Here is an 18880-nt window from a genome sequence, read left to right on the forward strand (position 1 = left end):
CAAAAGCTTGACATAGTTCAATTTGCATGTACGGAGTTCATAGCACATATTTTCACAATTGAAGCTGAATGGCTGACATGAATTGACTTTTCACCATCCTGATTGAGTTTCAGTCCAAGGTGTGTCTTGACCAGTGACTCTTGACACCACCTGTTGGCAGACACCAGGTTACATTGTGAATGTACAAACCCCGTTTCCACATGAGTTGGGAAATTGTGTTAGATGTAAATATAAACGGAATACAATGATTTGCAAATCCTTTTCAACCCATATTCAATTGAATGCACTACAAAGACAACATATTTGATGTTCAAACTCATAAACTTTATTTTTTTTTGCAAATAATAATTAACTTAGAATTTTATGGCTGCAACATGTGCCAAAGTAGTTGGGAAAGGGCATGTTCACCACTGTGTTACATCACCTTTTAACAACACTCAATAAAAGATTGGGAACTGAGGAAACTAATTGTTGAAGCTTTGAAAGTGGAATTCTTTCCCATTCTTGTTTTATGTAGAGCTTCAGTCGTTCAACAGTCCGGGGTCTCCGCTGTCGTATTTTACGCTTCATAATGCGCCACACATTTTCGATGGGAGACAGGTCTGGACTGCAGGCGGGCCAGGAAAGTACCCGCACTCCTTTTTTTACGAAGCCACGCTGTTGTAACACGTGCTGAATGTGGCTTGGCATTGTCTTGCTGAAATAAGCAGGGGCGTCCATGAAAAAGACGGCGCTTAGATAGCAGCATATGTTGTTCCAAAACCTGTATGTACCTTTCAGCATTAATAGTGCCTTCACACATGTATAAGTTACCCATGCCTTGGGCACTAATGCACCCCCATACCATCACAGATGCGTCGATAACAGTCTGGATGGTTCGCTTCCCCTTTGTCCGAATGACACGATGTCGAATATCTCCAAAAACAATTTGAAATGTGGACTCGTCAGACCACAGAACACTTTTCCACTTTGCATGCGTGATCTAAGGCCTAGAGAAGCCGGCGGCGTTTCTGGATGTTGTTGATAAATGGCTTTCGCTTTGCATAGTAGAGCTTTAACTTACACTTACAGATGTAGCGACAAACTGTATTTAGTGACAGTGGTTTTCTGAAGTGTTCCTGAGCCCATGTGGTGATATCCTTTAGAGATTGATGTCGGTTTTTGATACAGTGCCGTCTGAGGGATCGAAGGTCACGGTCATTCAATGTTGGTTTCCGGCCATGCCGCTTACGTGGAGTGATTTCTCCAGATTCTCTGAACCTTTTGATTATATTATGGACCGTAGATGTTGAAATCCCTAAATTGCACTTTGAGAAACGTTGTTCTTAAACTGTTTTGACTATTTGCTCACGCAGTTGTGGACAAAGGGGTGTACCTCGCCCCATTCTTTCTTGTGAAAGACTGAGCATTTTTTGGGAAGCTGTTTATACCCAATAATGGCACCCACCTGTTCCCAATTAGCCTGCACACCTGTGGGATGTTCCAAATAAGTGTTTGATGAGCATTCCTCAACTTTATCAGTATTTATTGCCACCTTTCCCAACTTCTTTGTCACGTGTTGCTGGCATCAAATTCTAAACTTAATGATTATTTGCAAAAAAAAAAATGTTTATCAGTTTGAACATCAAATATGTTGTCTTTGTAGCATATTCAACTGAATATGGGTTGAAAATGATTTGCAAATCATTGTATTCCGTTTATATTTACATCTAACACAATTTCCCAACTCATATGGAAACGGGGTTTGTATTTGCTCATGTTTAATACCACAGCTGGGCCAGGGAGTACAAGGATAGAAGTGTGCACAGTAAGACCATGGTGGGCCCTCGAACAGACCCGTGGGGTGACACCTAACTGAAACTTTTAATGAAAACAGACCTTCAAATAATGATGCTGAGTTCATCCATTTATGACTAATGATTGTCTGTATTACTGATGGTGTCAACGTGTCAGAGGCGGAAAAACATGATTTTGAGCATTATGTATGGATGTAATGTGTATATGCCACTAAATAGATCCAAGACTCCACTCAAATTGAAAATGTTTAATGCACTTATTTGATGAGGATGCACTTTTACTATATCATTGGTATTGTCAGTCATGGTCAACAAGCATGATTTGCATATATGCTGCACATCCACACTGTACTGTAATTATTCATCTTGTGTTTCAGTCCTAAGCGTAGGATTCCAGCGAAAGGGTCTTGACAACTCCCTTCAGCTCAGACACCACCTGTTGATGAAGACACTGCGTATGTGTGCCATCACTTCATAACACAGAAAATACCCATTTCATAAAAAAGCTTGTGTTTTATGCTGACAAACATCAACCCCCTAAAAAGAAAAAAAAACCCAGCCTAGTACGAGTGCCACCTTTTTAGTACCTGCGAGACGAGCGGTCGCCTGTTCTTCCTCTCGTGGAGACAGCTGCTGGCCAAAACGTAGACGCTCTCTGCCAGGCTCAGGTCCCAGTCACTCATCCTCTTGTCCACAAAGGCCTTAAGGGTGAGGTCCTCGTCTTCGTCATCGATGTCATGCCTCATGTCCATCTGCCGTAGAGGGGCGGGGGTGTTACCGTATTTTTAGTCCGCACAGGCCAATACCCCAAATGACTAGAGGAGTATCTTACCAAAAACTGGGGTTCGCGGTTTTCATCTGCTGGAGAAAGTCCAGACAGAATTTCTAACAGCACCTGAAGATGACACATTAACAGTATTATTGTCCATTCTGTATGCATTTGCTTCTAACTTTTAATGTATAGTTAGTACAAGGGAAGAAGCATGCTCAAATTGTGAATTATTATATTTGAAAACAAGACGCGCCCTAAGGTAAAACCCTGAGGGACACCAAACTACAATGCAAACAGTCTTGTTGACCTATTATTAAAGTATAGTTAGGAGAAGGCAAGAAGCATGCTCAATGAAAACAAGATGGGCCCTAAGATAGAACCCTGAGGGACACTAAACTACAATGCAAACAGTTTTGTTGACCTATTATTAATGTACTGTAGTTAGTACAAGGGAAGAAGCATGCCCAATGAAAACAAGACAGGCCCTAAGACAGAACCCTAAGGGACACTAAACTAATATGCAAACAGTTGTGTTGACCTATTATTAATGTAGTTAGTACGAGGGAAGAAGCATGCCCTATGAAAACAAGACAGGCCCTAAGATAGAACCCTGAGGGACACCAAACGACAAGGCAAACAGTCTTGTTGACCTATTATTTATGTAGTTAGTACAAGGGAAGAAGAATGTCCAATGAAAACAAGACGGGCCCTAAGATAGTACCCTGAGGGACACCAAACTACAATGCAAACAGTCTTGTTGACCTATTATTGATGTATAGTTAGTACAAGGGAAGAAGCATGCACAATGAAAACAAGTAGGGCCCTAAGATAGTACCCTGAGGGACACCAGTCTTGTTGACCTATTATTAATGTAGTTAGTACAAGGGAAGAAGCATGCCCAATGAAAACAAGACGGGCCCTAAGATAGAACCCTGAGGGACACTGAACTAATATGCAAACAGTCTTGTCGACCTATTATTAATGTATAGTTTAGTACAAGGGAAGAAGCATGCACAATGAAAACAAGATAGATGGGCCCTAAGATAGAACCCTGAGGGACACTAAACTACAATACAAACAGTCTTGTTGACCTATTATTAATGTATAGTTAGTACAAGGGAAGAAGCATGCACAATGAAAACAAGACAGGCCCTAAGATAGAACCCTGAGGGACACTAAACTACAATGCAAACAGTCTTGTTGACCAATTATTGATGTAGTTAGTACAAGGGAAGAAGCATGCACAATGAAAACAAGATGGGCCCTAAGATAGAACCTGAGGGACACCAAACTAATATGCAAACAGTCTTGTTGACCTATTATTAATATAGTTAGTACAAGGGAAGAAGCATGCACAATGAAAACAAGACAGGCCCTAAGATAGAACCCTGAGGGACACCAAACTACAACGCAAACAGTCTTGTTGACCTATTATTAATGTATAGTTAGTACAAGGGAAGAAGCATGCACAATGAAAACAAGACGGGCCCTAAGATAGAACCCTGAAGGACACTAAACTCATATGCAAACAGTCTTGTTGACCTATTATTAATGTAGTTAGTACAAGGGAAGAAGCATGCACAATGAAAACAAGACGGGTCCTAAGATAGAACCCTGAGGGACACTAAACTAATATGCAAACAGTCTTGTTGACCTATTATTAATGTATAGTTAGTACAAGGGAAGAAGCATGCACAATGAAAACAAGATGGGCCCTAAGATAGAACCCTGAGGGACACCAATCTACAATCTTTCTGACTTGAGTTCCTCTCCTGTAATTCTTCTTTCTGTTTTGGTAGTGGAAGGGTATCAATGCAGCCAGCCTACCACTCCGAAGCTAAAGATGTCAGATTTCGGCGAAATTTCCCCCCTCAGCGCCTCGGGGGCCATGTACGCGCAGGTACCCACAATCCTCTCTGTCATCACGGTCGTTGCTGTGCGCTTAGGCGAGGCTCTCGTCAGTCCGAAATCTGAGATTTTGGCCGCTAGGTTTTCATCCAGCAGGATGTTGGCACTGCGACAAGAAGAAGACTGAGGTTAGTGAGGCTTTAATGGAGAACTGCACTTTTTGGGGGGGAATTTTGCCAATCGTCCACAATCATTATGAGAGACAAGAAGACAAAAGGTTTTGTTTTTTTTGCTTTCCAAAATATAAAAATCGTCTCATTCTCGGTGGCTAGCAATGTAGCTAATGGGAGCAATCAATTCTACCTCTAAATCACTTTAAAAATGCATTCAAAAACTGTCAATACTTCATTTACGTTCTGTAACCTGAATAATAACCAAACTGTAGCACCATTGTTATTGTAAGAGTGAACACTGAGGAACTATTCCTAGCGTACTAACACATCGGCGTGCTATGGTATTAGCTGTAAAAGCTAACAACAGCAAGAAATAAGCTAGCAACTACGTCAATACGAAACGCGTTTGTTTGTAATGCACAACACTGTGATAGAACAGCAATCTGTACTTAGTGAAAAATATGAACAACCATATTACAGTATCTGTAAAGTATTATTTCATGTTTTGTTTGTACACAGCTAGCCAGACAGTGTATGTACTGTAGTTGCACTAACACACATGACGTGCTGCGTGTATCATGGTCAATATTAAAGTGACTCACTCGATGGACAGTTGTTTGTCTGGTCCAGCTGGCCGGGGACGTTTCCTGTTGATTTTGGGTAAGCACTCTACTTATGTCAAAGTAGCTTGTCTCCAAATTCCATATTTTGCAGCTTTGATTCACTTTCATGGCTTCAGTCTGCTCCAACGTCTCACTCTTCCTTCGTGCTCGCTTCTAGAAGCAGCAGTTCATCCTCCATGAATTCAGATTCAAAAAGATAACGTTGTAAATCCTGATTTGTCCAAAAATAGTTGTCTTTGTTGTTTGTTACCAAGTCTGCCATGATTAGAAAACACACAAGCGTTTTATTTCCGGAAGTAGGAACACACTGGAAGTCATAAAATGATCAAAATACGGTAAATATCGAACATATTACATATCGTTATGAAGGTGTCTGTTACTACATTATATATATACTTGCAGTGTGTATATTGTACATATTACATATTGTTATGAAGGTGTCTGTTTCTACATTATATATATATATACTTTCAGTGTGTATATAAAACATTTCATATTGTTATGAAGGTGTCTGTGAATACATTATATATATACTTGCAGTGTGTATATTGTACATATTTAATAATGTTATGAAGGTGTATGTTACTACATTATATATATACTTGCAGTGTGTATATTGTACATATTGCATATTGTTATGAAGGTGTCTGTTTCTACATTTTATATATATATATATATATATATATATACTTTCAGTGTGTATATAAAACATTTCATATTGTTATGAAGGTGTCTGTTAATACATTATATATATACTTGCAGTGTGTATATTGTACATATTTAATATTATTATGAAGGTGTATGTTACTACATTATATATATATACTTGCAGTGTGTATATTGTACATATTACATATTGTTATGAAGATGTCTGTTACTACATTATATATATACTTGCAGTGTGTATATTGTACATATTACATATGGTTATAAAGGTGTCTGTTACTACATTATATATATATATATATATATATATATATATATATATATATACTTTCAGTGTGTATATAAAACATTGCATATTGTTATGAAGGTGTCTGTTAATACATTATATATAAACTTGCAGTGTGTATATTGTACATATTTATTATTGTTTTAAAGGTGTCTGTTACTACATTTTATAATTACTTGCAGTGTGTATATTGTACATATTACATATTGTTATGAAGGTGTCTGTTACTACATTATATATATACTTGCAGTGTGTATATTGTACATATTACCTATTGTTATGAAGGTGTCTGTTACTATATTTTATATATATATATATATATATATATATATATACATATATATATATATATATATATACTTTCAGTGTGTATATAAAACCTTTCATATTGTTATGAAGGTGTCTGTTAATACATTATATATATACTTGCAGTGTGTATATTGTACATATTTAGTATTGTTTTAAAGGTGTCTGTTACTACATTTTATAATTACTTGCAGTGTGTGTATTGTACATATTACATATTGTTATGAAGGTGTCTGTTACTACATTATATATATAATTGCAGTGTGTATATTGTACATATTACATATTGTTATGAAGGTGTCTGTTACTACATTATATATATATATACTTGCAGTGTATATAAAACGTTGATGGATGGTTTTGAAGTTGTTTTAGAGACTTTCAAGGCTACAACGGTGACTCTCATCAGTCGCATCTTTCAAGCGTTTTCTATCATCTTTAAAATTCTAAAAAAAAAATGACGTGTTCTTGTCTCTCATAATGATTGTGAACGATAGGCAGATTTCCCCAAAAAAAGTGCAGTTCCCCTTTAAGAAACGGCTGACTCACACATGTTGGACACTTTGACATTTTAAGGGCAACGTGTTTCCACTCGGTTGCGTTGCCAGGAGTGACAGCAGGTCCAGTCCACTCTGATGTGAAAATAAGCAGCTATTCCTTATCACCGGTCAACACATTACTCGTTCAGATAAAACCCAGCTGACTCTCTGATGCATGATTATTGTCACTTTAGCCATATGGTGCTGAGCAGCCAGGACAGATAACAGACATGTAAGGATAGTTGCAAACTAAACTAAGATGTTTTAAATCCATTTTATTAGGACCAATCATTTCAAAAAGATTGGTCCTCTCAGACATCTCCCCTTAGAATTACCCCCTCTTTTTCAAGACCTGTTTTTGGCAATATATTTTTTCCAAAATGACCAAAAATATATACAGTATACATATTTTTTTTCATAACAAGTGAAAGAATACCGTAAATTTCGGACTATAAACCGCTACTTCTTTACCACGCATGCAAAGACACTGAAAAGGTGTGCTATGGCGCCATCTGTTGGACAAGTGCGCTCACTGCAGGTGCTGCTGGGTTAGTGTCTACAGTGTTTGCTGCTGTTTAAAGCCTTAAACCGGAAGTACAAGTGCTGTTCTGTCTTCTCCATTCATCACTTCAAGCGACGTTTGTAAGTTTTACATTAGAACTAAAACAATTCTTACTTACTTAATCGTCCCATGTGTGATGTTAAAAGTTTAAAGTACCAATGATTGCCACACACACACACTAGGTGTGGTGAAATTTGTCCTCTGCATTTGACCCATCCCCTTGTTCACCCCCTGGGAGGTGAGAGGAGCAGTGGGCAGCAGCAGTGCCGCACCCAGGAATCATTTTTGGTGATTTAACCCCCAATTCCAACCCTTGATGCTGAGTGCCAAGCAGAGAGGTAATGGTCCCATTTTTATAGTCTTTGGTATGACTCACAACCTACCAATCTCAGGGCGGACACTCTAACCACTAGTCTGTAGGAGTGTTTTCATGCATACTTGTACATGCTACTGTAATGTAATCAAACTAGCGTCGTTAGCATGAGCTAATATGCTAAAACGTTTACAAGTCTCTGTGTTAGTATTATTACCTTACAGTGGCATTCTTTTTGTATTGCTTCAGGTAAATTTACCAAAACGTCACCATGGAGTTATTGAGTCTGTTTAGCTGATTGGAGAGCTAGCTTTGGAGCTAGTGGGTCCATGACGATGACTTCTGTTTTGTTTGATCAGCCGTTTTACTGCCGTGTTACAGACACCGTTTGGAAACAGTTAGGGTATGTAAAAAAACATTTACAGAAATGTTATGTGTAAATAACTCATTTTGCAAAGTACATATCTGCAGCTTATATATAGTCCGATGTAGAGATGTCCGATAATATCGGAATGCCAATATTATCGGCCGATAAATGCTTTAAAATGTAACATCGGAAATTATTGGTATGGGTTTCAAAAAGTACAATTTATGACTTTTTAAAACGCCGCTGTACGGAGTGGTACACGGACGTAGGGAGAAGTACAGAGCAGTTGCGTCTCCCAGTCATACTTGCCAACCCTCCCAAATTTCCCGGGAGACTCCCGAATTTCAGTGGCCCTCCCGAAAATCTCCCGGGGCAACCATTCTCCCAAATTTCTCCCGATTTCCACCCAGACAACAATATTGGGGGCGTGCCTTAAAGGCACTGCCTTTGCGTGCCGGCCCAATCACATTATATCTACGGCTTTTCACACACACAAGTGTATGCAATGCATACTTGGTCAACAGCCATACAGGTCACACTGAGGGTGGCCGTATAAACAACTTTAACACTGTTACAAATATGCGCCACACTGTGAACCCACACCAAACAAGAATGACAAAAAACATTTCGGGAGAACATCCGCACTGTAACACAACATAAACACTACAGAACAAATACCCAGAATCCCTTGCAGCACTAACTTTTCCGGGACGCTACAATATACACCCCCCGCTAAACCCCCCCCGCCCCCACCACACACACACCTCAACCTCCTCACGCTCTCTCAGGGAGAGCATGTCCCAAATTCCAAGCTGCTGTTTTGAGGCATGTTAAAAAAAATAATGCACTTTGTGACTTCAATAATAGAAGGGCTTCACGGTGGCAGAGGGGTTAGTGCATCTGCCTCACAATACGAAGGTCCCGAGTAGTCTTGGGTTCAATTCCGGGCTCGGGATCTTTCTGTGTGGAGTTTGCATGTCCTCCCCGTGACTGCGTGGGTTCCCTCCGGGTACTCCGGCTTCCTCCCACCTCCAAAGACATGCACCTGGGGATAAGTTGATTGGCAACACTAAATTGGCCCTAGTGTGTGGATGTGAGTGTGAATGTTGTCTGTCTATCTGTGTTGGCCCTGCGATGAGGTGGCGACTTGTCTAGGGTGTACCCCGCCTTCCGCCCGATTGTAGCTGAGATAGGCTCCAGCGCCCCCAAAGGGAATAAGCGGTAGAAAATGGATGGATGGATGGACTTCAATAATAAATATGGCAGTGCCATGTTGGGATTTTTTTCCATAACTTGAGTTGATTTATTTTGGAAAACCTTGTTACATTGTTTAATGCATCCAGCGGGGCATCACAACAAAATTAGGCATAATAATGTGTTAATTCCACGACTGCATATATCGGTATCGGTTGATATCGGAATCGGTAATTAAGAGTTGGACAATATTGGAATATCGGATATCGGCAAAAAAGCCATTATCGGACATCTCTAGTCCGGTGTGGCTAATATATGGAAAAATACAGTATATTTCTTCTAAAATCTAGTGGGTGTGGCTTATATACCGGTGCATTCCATGTTAGAAGACGGAACGGCATTGTACTTCTGGTTCAAAGATTTAAACAGCACTAACCCGGCAGCACCTGCAATGAGCAAACTCGTCCAAAAGTTGGCGCCGTAGCACAAATTATAACACACCATTTTAGTGTCTTTGCATGTGTTTCGTGAGAACTATTTGCGTCACAGCCGTCAGCGAAGAAAAATCCATAAATCCACCGCACCATTTCATAAGCCGCAGGGTTCAAAACGTAGGAAAAAACGTAGATTGGGTCAGCAACTCTTGCTGTACCTTTTGACATCCCTGTGGACGTGATGGTTGCTGTGCAAATAATCCAAACCTCTCGCTGTGCCGTTAGCTATCAAGCACCTTTGTTTCCAGGACAGAGGAGGACTTCCTTCCTAGAGGACACACGGGAACCGTGACGAAGGCGAAGACTAATGGTGTAGAATCAGCGTGCTCACCCAACATGCCAGTCTGTCCAGCAGAGAGCCTTTGGCCATGAAGGCGTACACCAAACACGGGTACTGCCCATCACAGGAGTATCCCACCATGTCCACCAGGTTCTCATGTTTCAACCTGATGAAATACAAGTAACATTAATGTCAGAATAATTGTAAGTTATCACAAACTTTGTGTTTCAATGAGTTCCCGGCGAGCAGACAAAAGCTGTCTTTAATCCTACCAAGAAGAAGGCTTGTAAAACTTCCACTGTGTAGGACGGGAAACAACATGAAGGTGTTCTGTTTCTTTCATGTATTGTAATCAACAGAAAGATTTTGTCTTGACCCAAGAACTACAAAGCGAAGAGGAAGCAGGACCAGACTCCCCTCAAGGCGACCTCTTCTGTGAACTGTTTACGACCTTTCCTTTGAACTGTTCTGTAACCAAAGGCGATGGCTGTTTACGACCCCCCTCCCTGAGAAACAGCTGTTGCCACGTAATCAGGGAAAGTCAAAATAAAAGAGGATGGCGTACAATCTTTCGTCAGAGCGTGCTGAGACACTGTGCAAGGGTACAGTGTCCAGGAGTCTCTCCTCAAATTGAGCCAAATTTAATTATTTGCTTCTTGTCTTGCATAGATGTCATCAGTGTTTGAACCTGACAATTCAGGTCTTGTTTCGCCACCTCTTTTATCAAGCCACTTACACTTTCAGCGCTTGGACCTCTTGGTTGAACTGAGTTTGCAGCTCCTCAGGTGAGACGTCGTCCACCTACACACAACACACCAGTCACGCACAGGCAGCACTTTGGGGAGATGACCTTTGACTCACTGGGTTGAGCTTTTTCACCGCCACAGCTTTGTCGCCAAGGATGCCTTTGAAGACGGTCCCGAAGCCTCCTTCCCCCAGCCTGCGGCCGCCGGCCGACACGGGACGCTCGTCAAAGTTTCCGGTAATTTTCATCAGCTGGTTGTATGAGAAACTGGTGAAACCTGAGGAATGGCAGCAGCAACACCACCTTAGTTTGGAGCTCACTACTGCCACCTGTCCATAAAATGTTGGAAACTGTTGCCATTGTAAACCTCTTCAACTCAGATTCTGTTTACCTCTGCATGCACTTTAAAATGTCTGTGGCTCTACTCAGCTGTGTGAAAGTCCTGTGTGATTACCATCAACTGTTAATGCTGACCTTATCACTAATCCATCATTGGTTCTGTTGGAGCAATTGTTGACTTTCTAAACCAGGGGTCCCCAAACCTTTTGACTCAGGGGCCACATTTAGTTAAAATAATTTGACCAGGGGCCGGGCTATATATAAACCCAAAACCAGTGAAGTTGAAACGTTGTGTAAATGGTAAATAAAAACAGGATACAATGATTTGCAAATCATTTTCAACCTATATTCAATTGAATAGACTGCAAAGACAAGATACTTAATGTTCGAACTGGAAAACAAATATTAGCTCATTTGGAATTTGATGCCTGCAACATTTTTTTCAAAAAAGGTGGCACAAGTGGCAAAGAAGACTGGGAAAGTTGAGGAATGCTCGTCAAACACTTATTTGGAACATCCCACAGGTGAACAGGCTTATTGGGAACAGGTGGGTGCCATGATTGAGTATAAAATCAGCTTCCATGAAATGCTCAGTCATTCACAAACAAGTATGGGGCGAGGGTCACCTGAGCAAATTGTCCAACAGTTTTAAGAACAACGTTTCTCAACCAGCTATTGCAAGGAATTTAGGGATTTCACCAAAGGTTCAGAGAATCTGGAGAAATCACTGCACGTAGGCGGCAATGCACATGACCTTCGATCCCTCAGGCGGTACTGCATCAAAAACTAACATCAGCGTGTAAAGGATATCACCACATGGGCTCAGGAACACTCCATTTATCAACAACACCCAGAAACGCCGCCGGCTTCGCTGGGCCCGAGCTCATCTAAGATGGACTGATGCAAAGTGAAAAAGTGTTCTGTGGTCTGACGAGTCCGCATTTCAATTTGTTTTTGGAAACTGGGGACGTTGCTCCTCAGGAACAAAGAGGAAAAGAACCATCCGAATTGTTATAGGCGCAAAGTTGAAAAGACAGCATCTGTGATGGTATGGGGGTGTATTAGTGCCCAAGACATGGGTAACTTACACATCTGTGAAGGCGCCATTAATGCTGAAAGGTACATACAGGTTTTGGAGCGACATATGTTGCCATCCAAGCAAGGTCTTTTTCATGGACGCCCCTGCTTATTTCAGCAAGACAATGCCAAGCCACGTGTTACAACAGCGTGGCTTTATAGTAAAAGAGTGCAGGTACTAGACTGGCCTGCCTGTAGTCCAGACCTGTCTCCCATTGAAAATGTGTGGCGCATTATGAAGCGTCAAATACCACAACAGAGACCCCCGGACTGTTGAACAACTTAAGCTGTACATCAAGCAAGAATGGGAAAGAATTCCACCTGAAAAGCTTCAAAAATTGGTCTCCTCAGTTCCCAAACGTTTACTGAGTGTTGTTAAAAGGAAAGGCCATGTAACACAGTGGTAAAAATGCCCCTGTGACAACTTTTTGCAATGTGTTTCTGCCATTAAATTCTAAGTTAATGATTATTTGCAAAAAAAAAACAAGTTTCTCAGTTCGAACATTAAATATCTTGTCTTTGCAGTCTATTCAATTGAATATAAGTTGAAAATAATTTTAGGGCTGCAGCTAACGATTAATTTGATAATCGATTAATCTGTCGATTATTTCTATCCTTTCCAGTATATTATTGAAAAAAAGAACAGCATACTGGCACCATACTTATTTTGATTATTGTTTCTCAGCTGTTTGTACATGTTGCAGTTTATAAATAAAGGTTTATTAAAATAAATAAATAATTTACAAAAAATAAAAATAAAAATTGCCTCTGCGCATAGCATAAATCCAACGAATCGATGACTAAATTAATCGACAACTATTTTTATAATCGATTTTAATCAATTTAATCGATTAGTTGTTGATTTGCAAATCATTGTATTCTGTTTTTATTTACCATTTACACAACGTGCCAACTTCACTGGTTTTGGGTTTTGTATATCCATTATATATGTATATACAGTATATGTATGTACAGTATATGAATGTATGTCTATCCATCTTCACCTAGCTGCATTCGGGTGGAAGGCTGGGTTCACCCTGGACAAGTCGCCACCTCATGACAGGCCCACACACACAGACAACATTCACACACTTGTACTGATTTAGTGTTGCCAATCAACCTATCCCCAGGTGCATGTCTTTGGAGGAAGCCAGAGCGAACCCAATGCAGTCACGGGGAGAACATGCAAACTCCACACAGAAAGAACCCGAGCCCGGGGCTCCAACCCAAAAACCTTCTTATTGTGAGGCACACACACTACACAAACCCCCGTTCCACCGTGCTGCCCATGTAATTCCCCCTTATGTCGTCTTTTTTTCCTTTCCTTTTTCTATCCCCTCCTGCTCCGACCTAGCTGAGCCAAACACTAAATATATCCAAACACAAGAGAAGTATCCAACACTTTTCTTTTCTACAGTAAATCTGTACAGCAGATGTGATCATCTACATCAGGGGTGTCAAACTCAAATACAGAGTGGGACAAAATTTAAAACTGAACAAAGCCGCGGGCCAAGGTTGAACAAATTAACCCAAACAAGTTTTGCATTGAATATTGAACAAGCAAGGCTTATATAACTTTATAGTGACATGCAAAATCGAGTTTCAAATAATAATAATAATAATTCAAAAATATCAATGGCATATCAAATACAATTTAAATAAAAATGTAATGCCTCTTTTCTATTTGCAGCCTTCTGAGGTAAATATCAAAATACATTTTTTCCACAGGCTAATAATAAATTTGAAAATAAAATAACAATAATGAATGAATCAAACATTCAAGCCTTAAAGTAGCAAGAGAAAGTGCATGATTAAAACGTTAATTATTGCTCAGTTTGCTACACTGATTTGCTTTAACGCTGAATATGGAACAAGCAACGCTTATATAACTTAATAGTGCAAAATCAACTTTCAAAAAACAAACGAAAAAACATCAATGGTATATTAAATAAAATTTAAATAAAAAATTGAATGCCTCTTTTCTATTTGAAGCCTTCTGAGGTAAATATCAACATTAACTTGGTGGGCGGGGGCGGGGTTTGGTGGTAGCGGGGGGTGTATGTTGTAGCGTCCCGGAAGAGTTAGTGCTGCAAGGGGTTCTGGGTATTTGTTCTGTTGTGTTTTTGTTGTGTTACGGCGCGGTTCTTCTCCCGAAATGTGTTTGTCATTCTTGTTTGGTGTGGGTTCACAGTGTGGCGCATATTTGTAACAGTGTTAAAGTTGTTTATACGGCCACCCTCAGTGTGACTTGTATTGCTGTTGATCAAGTATGCCTTGCATTCACTTGTGTGTAAAAGCCGCATATAGTATGTGACTGGGCCGGCACGCTGTTTGTATGGAGGAAAAACGGACGTGACGACAGGTTGTAGAGGATGTTGAAGGCAGTGCCTTTTAGGCACCCCCCCCAATAATGTTGTCCGGGTGGAAATCGGGAGAAATTCGGGAGAATGGTTGCCCCGGGAGGGGCACTGAAATTTGTGAGTCTCCCGGGAAAATCAGGAGGGTTGGCAAGTATGAGTATTAGCGGTGAATGCGGTGTTACAGCGGCACCGCCACTGTATAATACTGGCGGGCCAGCTCTAATGTTAATTTGATATTGCCTCAAGGGCCAAATAAAATTACACGGCGGGCCAAATTTGGCCCGCGGGCCAGAGTTTGACACCCATGATCTACATCAACAATATGATTTGCCTAAAGGGGCTGGACAGGATCGGGCCCATGGGCCGTAGATTGGGTATCCCTGTTTTAAAGTAACTACATATCTATAATTAATCATTATAATAGAGCCACCTTGTTTATGGTTTGGTTCGCTCTCCTCCAGTTGGATGCGTGGTTGCGGCTCAGCAGGCGCTAACTCAGTCTTCTCCGTCTCATTTAGCTTCCTGGTTGGAGAAGTTGGAAGGCTGCTGTGTGTTTGTGTTGCAAAAGAGGCACGGGTCACCTCCATGGAAACGTCCTCTTCCACTGTAAGTGAACAAAAACACTTTTAATCAACCATCAGTGATGTCATGGACTGAGATGCTTCTATGGTAGATTAGTAACATAAGAAATAAGTTTGCAAAAACAACTAATTTGTGTGATTATAGACCACAATGTACCCCACAGAGCATCTTTAAATTGATTATGCAAAAAAAAAATATATATATATATATGTTAATTAGTCGTACCAGGTAAGAGCACGCTAGCAGCTGCCAATAACTTGTGGCTCTTGAGGATGTCCACAAGTTCTCCCACCGTGGAGTTGGACACACCCCAGTCGTGCAGCAGCTCCACTGTGGGACTCTTCCCCTGTGTGACCAGTCTCTCAAATCGCCTGCAAATAAACATAGAAAATACAGTACATAACTTGTAGGATGCATGTTAAAAGATACAACGGCACAGGTTTAAAGAACTAGGGTCAGGAAAATAATGAGCAATTAAATTATAATATATAAAGGGTTAGTTTATTAGTACCCAAAGGTAAACGTGTTTTGCAGCCAGGACATCCATTAAACATACAGCAAAAAGCAAATAATAATAAAAAATATAAATACATTTAAAAATAAATTATATATATAAAATAAAGATCATTGTGGTTGGAGTGTCCGCCCCGAGACTGGAAGGTGCTGAGTTCAAACCGAGTCATACCAAAGACTATAAAAATGGGACCCATTGCCTCCCTGCTTGGCACTCAGCATCAAGTGTTGGAATTGGGGGTAAAATCACCAAATGATTCCTGAGCGCGGCCACCGCTGCTGCTCACTGCTCCCCTCACCTCCCAGGGGGTGAACATGGGGATGGATCAAATGCAGAGGATAATTTCACAGCACCTAGTGTGTGTGTGTGTGTGACGATTGTTGGGACTTTAACTTTAAACAGGTGTATAAATAATATTATTTGTAATAATATTTGGAGATAATCATATTATTCGTACCCGACTGTGAACTTGTTTTGCATTCAGCAAGGACATTCATTTGGAGAAAAAAAATAAAAAAATATATATATACAGCGTACAAATCAGAGTTAAATGTAAAAGTATAATGTCAAATGTAATTAGATGACCTAAATGGGATTCATTGGTCTTATATTAATTACCGTATTTTTCGGACTATAAGTTGCAGTTTTTTTCATAGTTTGGCCGGAGGTGTGACTTATACTCAGAAGCGACTTATGTGTGAAATTATTAACACATTACCGTAAAATATCAAATAACATTATTTAGCTCATTCACGTAAGAGACTAGACGTATAAGATTTCATGGGATTTAGCGATTAGGAGTGACAGATTGTTTGGTAAATGTATAGCATGTTCTATATGTTATAGTTATTTGAATGACTCTTATCATAATATGTTACGTTAACATACCAGGCACGTTCTCAGTTGGTTATTTATGCGTCATATAACGTACACTTATTCAGCCTGTCGTTCACTATTCTTTATTTATTTTAAATTGCCTTTCAAATGTCTATTCTTGGTGTTGGCTTTTATCAAATACATTTCCCCCAAAAATGCGACTTATACTCCAGTGCGACTGATATGTTTTTTTCCTTCTTTATTATGCATTTTCGGCCGGTGCGACTTATACTCCGAAAAATACGGTAATAGGATCAATAGTCTTTCCATCCATCCATTCATTTTCTACCACTTGTCCCTTTCGGGGTCACGGGGGGTGCTGCAGCCTATCTCAGCTGCATTCGGGCGGAAGGCGGGGTACACCCTGGACAAGTCACCACCTCATCGCAGTCAATAGTTTTTATAATAATGGTAATGCTAATACAACACAATAAATAATAAGAATGTTATATACCTGTGGGAATAAAGTTCTATTTTTTCGTCAACAAAATATGACTTTTTTTTGTTGTACATTTTTTACTTTTTTCGTTGAAATATTTTGCCCCTTTTCTCTTTATTTTGTTAAAGATAGATAGTGATAGAATATTAAATGTTTAAGTTGTTACATCTTTAACAGGAAAATGTTCCTCTACAATTTCCTGATTAAATTACTAAGAAAAAAACACAAACCACATCCAGCTGTATAATCACTCGCCATGCAGCAATATTACCTGACCGCTTCTGTTAGCGACCTCTTATTGTTTATAATGTATATTTTCTGCTGGATCTATTCTCTATTTTATGCTGCCCTTTTTTTTTTTTGCCTCAGCTGTTACATATACTGTAATATTGTACATGGTATTTGGGATTTGTTATATATTGTATTTATTATTTAAAAAATACTATATAATATATCAGTATACATTATATACTGTATAAATAATATGTAAATATTACATATATGTTATATTTTATATTGCTACTGTGGTACATTTTAGTCTACTTTATACCTGCATTATCCTTTCCATTCTTTGTAACTGAGCTACTGTGTGGAACAATTTCCCTTGTGCATCAATAAAGTTAGTCTAAATCTAAGTTTAAAAAAACATTGACTATATGTTAACATTTAAACCTAAAGTTTGGACGCTTTGTTTATTATAAATATTACAGTACTACTTACATTATTTGGTTATTTTGTTCATTTATTGCAGTAATTGTTTATATCATTTATAGCAGTAGAATCATAGTTGACGACAGATAGATAGATAGAAATAATACATGATGACATTAGATATATAGAGGGATATAAATAATAAATGATGACATTAAGATAGATAGAAATAATAAATGATGACATACTTGACATGATGCTGAGAGTACCTAAAGTCGCCATCTGACTTCCGGATGGACGTGATGACGTCTTTCCATCGGTCCTGTGGATCTAAAAAGTCGGCCAACCTGCAAAGCAAACTGTACCGTAGTTTACGAATATAAGTAGAAGGCGTCACCGAGTTATTTGACATTCTGTCATAAAGTCAATTAACTCAATTAGTATTTACGTCTTCTTTTTACGCTGACATGTTTTTAGGCAGCAACTCCATCAAACGTGTGTTCTTCTTTTTCCCATATTGAGCAACTTCCTCAAACGCAACACTCGCTCCTCCTCTTCCTACGCCATGCGGAAATAAGCAGATACCGTGACGTTAAATGCTTATTCTGCTCTTTGTAGTGCCCTCAAATCGATAGTAAGTCGAACTTCTTGGCCATAAGTTATTGTTTTGTTTGAGTTAGGTGCTTCTGTCGGTTTTAAGATTTAAAATCGGCGGCAACAAGTGAGTTAGACGTCACAGCGTCACAGTGACACCCAATGGATGGCTTTGGAATTACACCCATCAACAGCAGACTCAAGTCTTGTTATATTATGTTGTTTTCAAAAAAATTTAAACAAGTATCCTAAGTCCCACAATAGAATATTGACAAACATCTAGCCTTTAATAAGTTTGAAAGTTATTTTGGTAAGCGAGTTTAGAACCCCTAGCGCAGAGCGGGGATGACCACGCCCCGCGCTCAATGGAGCTCATTTGATTGGTCGCTGCAAAGTCCCTTCTTCTTCTTCTTCGTCTTCTGCTACTCTCGCTGATTTCTCATGCAGTGCGCCACTTTTGCCCCCATCGATTGTTGAGGGGAAA

The 18880-nt window shown here is 39.7% G+C and overlaps 1 protein-coding gene across 2 annotated transcripts; it reads right to left on the reverse strand.

Annotated features, from left to right (window-relative positions):
• Window positions 1–2029: 2029 nt before the first annotated feature.
• On the reverse strand, window positions 2030–18337 carry irak4 (interleukin-1 receptor-associated kinase 4). 2 transcript variants are annotated; one of them, XM_061969592.2, is made up of 11 exons: window positions 18072–18337; window positions 15548–15693; window positions 15171–15344; window positions 11081–11241; window positions 10956–11020; window positions 10271–10385; window positions 10098–10207; window positions 4396–4582; window positions 2629–2691; window positions 2384–2548; window positions 2030–2232 (listed from the first exon to the last, which is right to left on the reverse strand). In XM_061969592.2, the coding sequence occupies exons 1-11, from the start codon at window positions 18212–18214 to the stop codon at window positions 2176–2178; spliced, it is 1386 nt and encodes a 461-aa protein (XP_061825576.1). In that variant the 5' UTR covers window positions 18215–18337; the 3' UTR covers window positions 2030–2175. The 2 variants fall into 2 exon arrangements, with proteins under 2 accessions (XP_061825576.1, XP_061825575.1); XM_061969591.2 differs by having other exon boundaries at window positions 18051–18337.
• Between the last annotated feature and the right edge of the window lie 543 nt (window positions 18338–18880).

This window comes from Nerophis lumbriciformis, linkage group LG10 (assembly GCF_033978685.3).
Source record: "Nerophis lumbriciformis linkage group LG10, RoL_Nlum_v2.1, whole genome shotgun sequence".
Classification (NCBI taxonomy): domain Eukaryota; kingdom Metazoa; phylum Chordata; class Actinopteri; order Syngnathiformes; family Syngnathidae; genus Nerophis; species Nerophis lumbriciformis.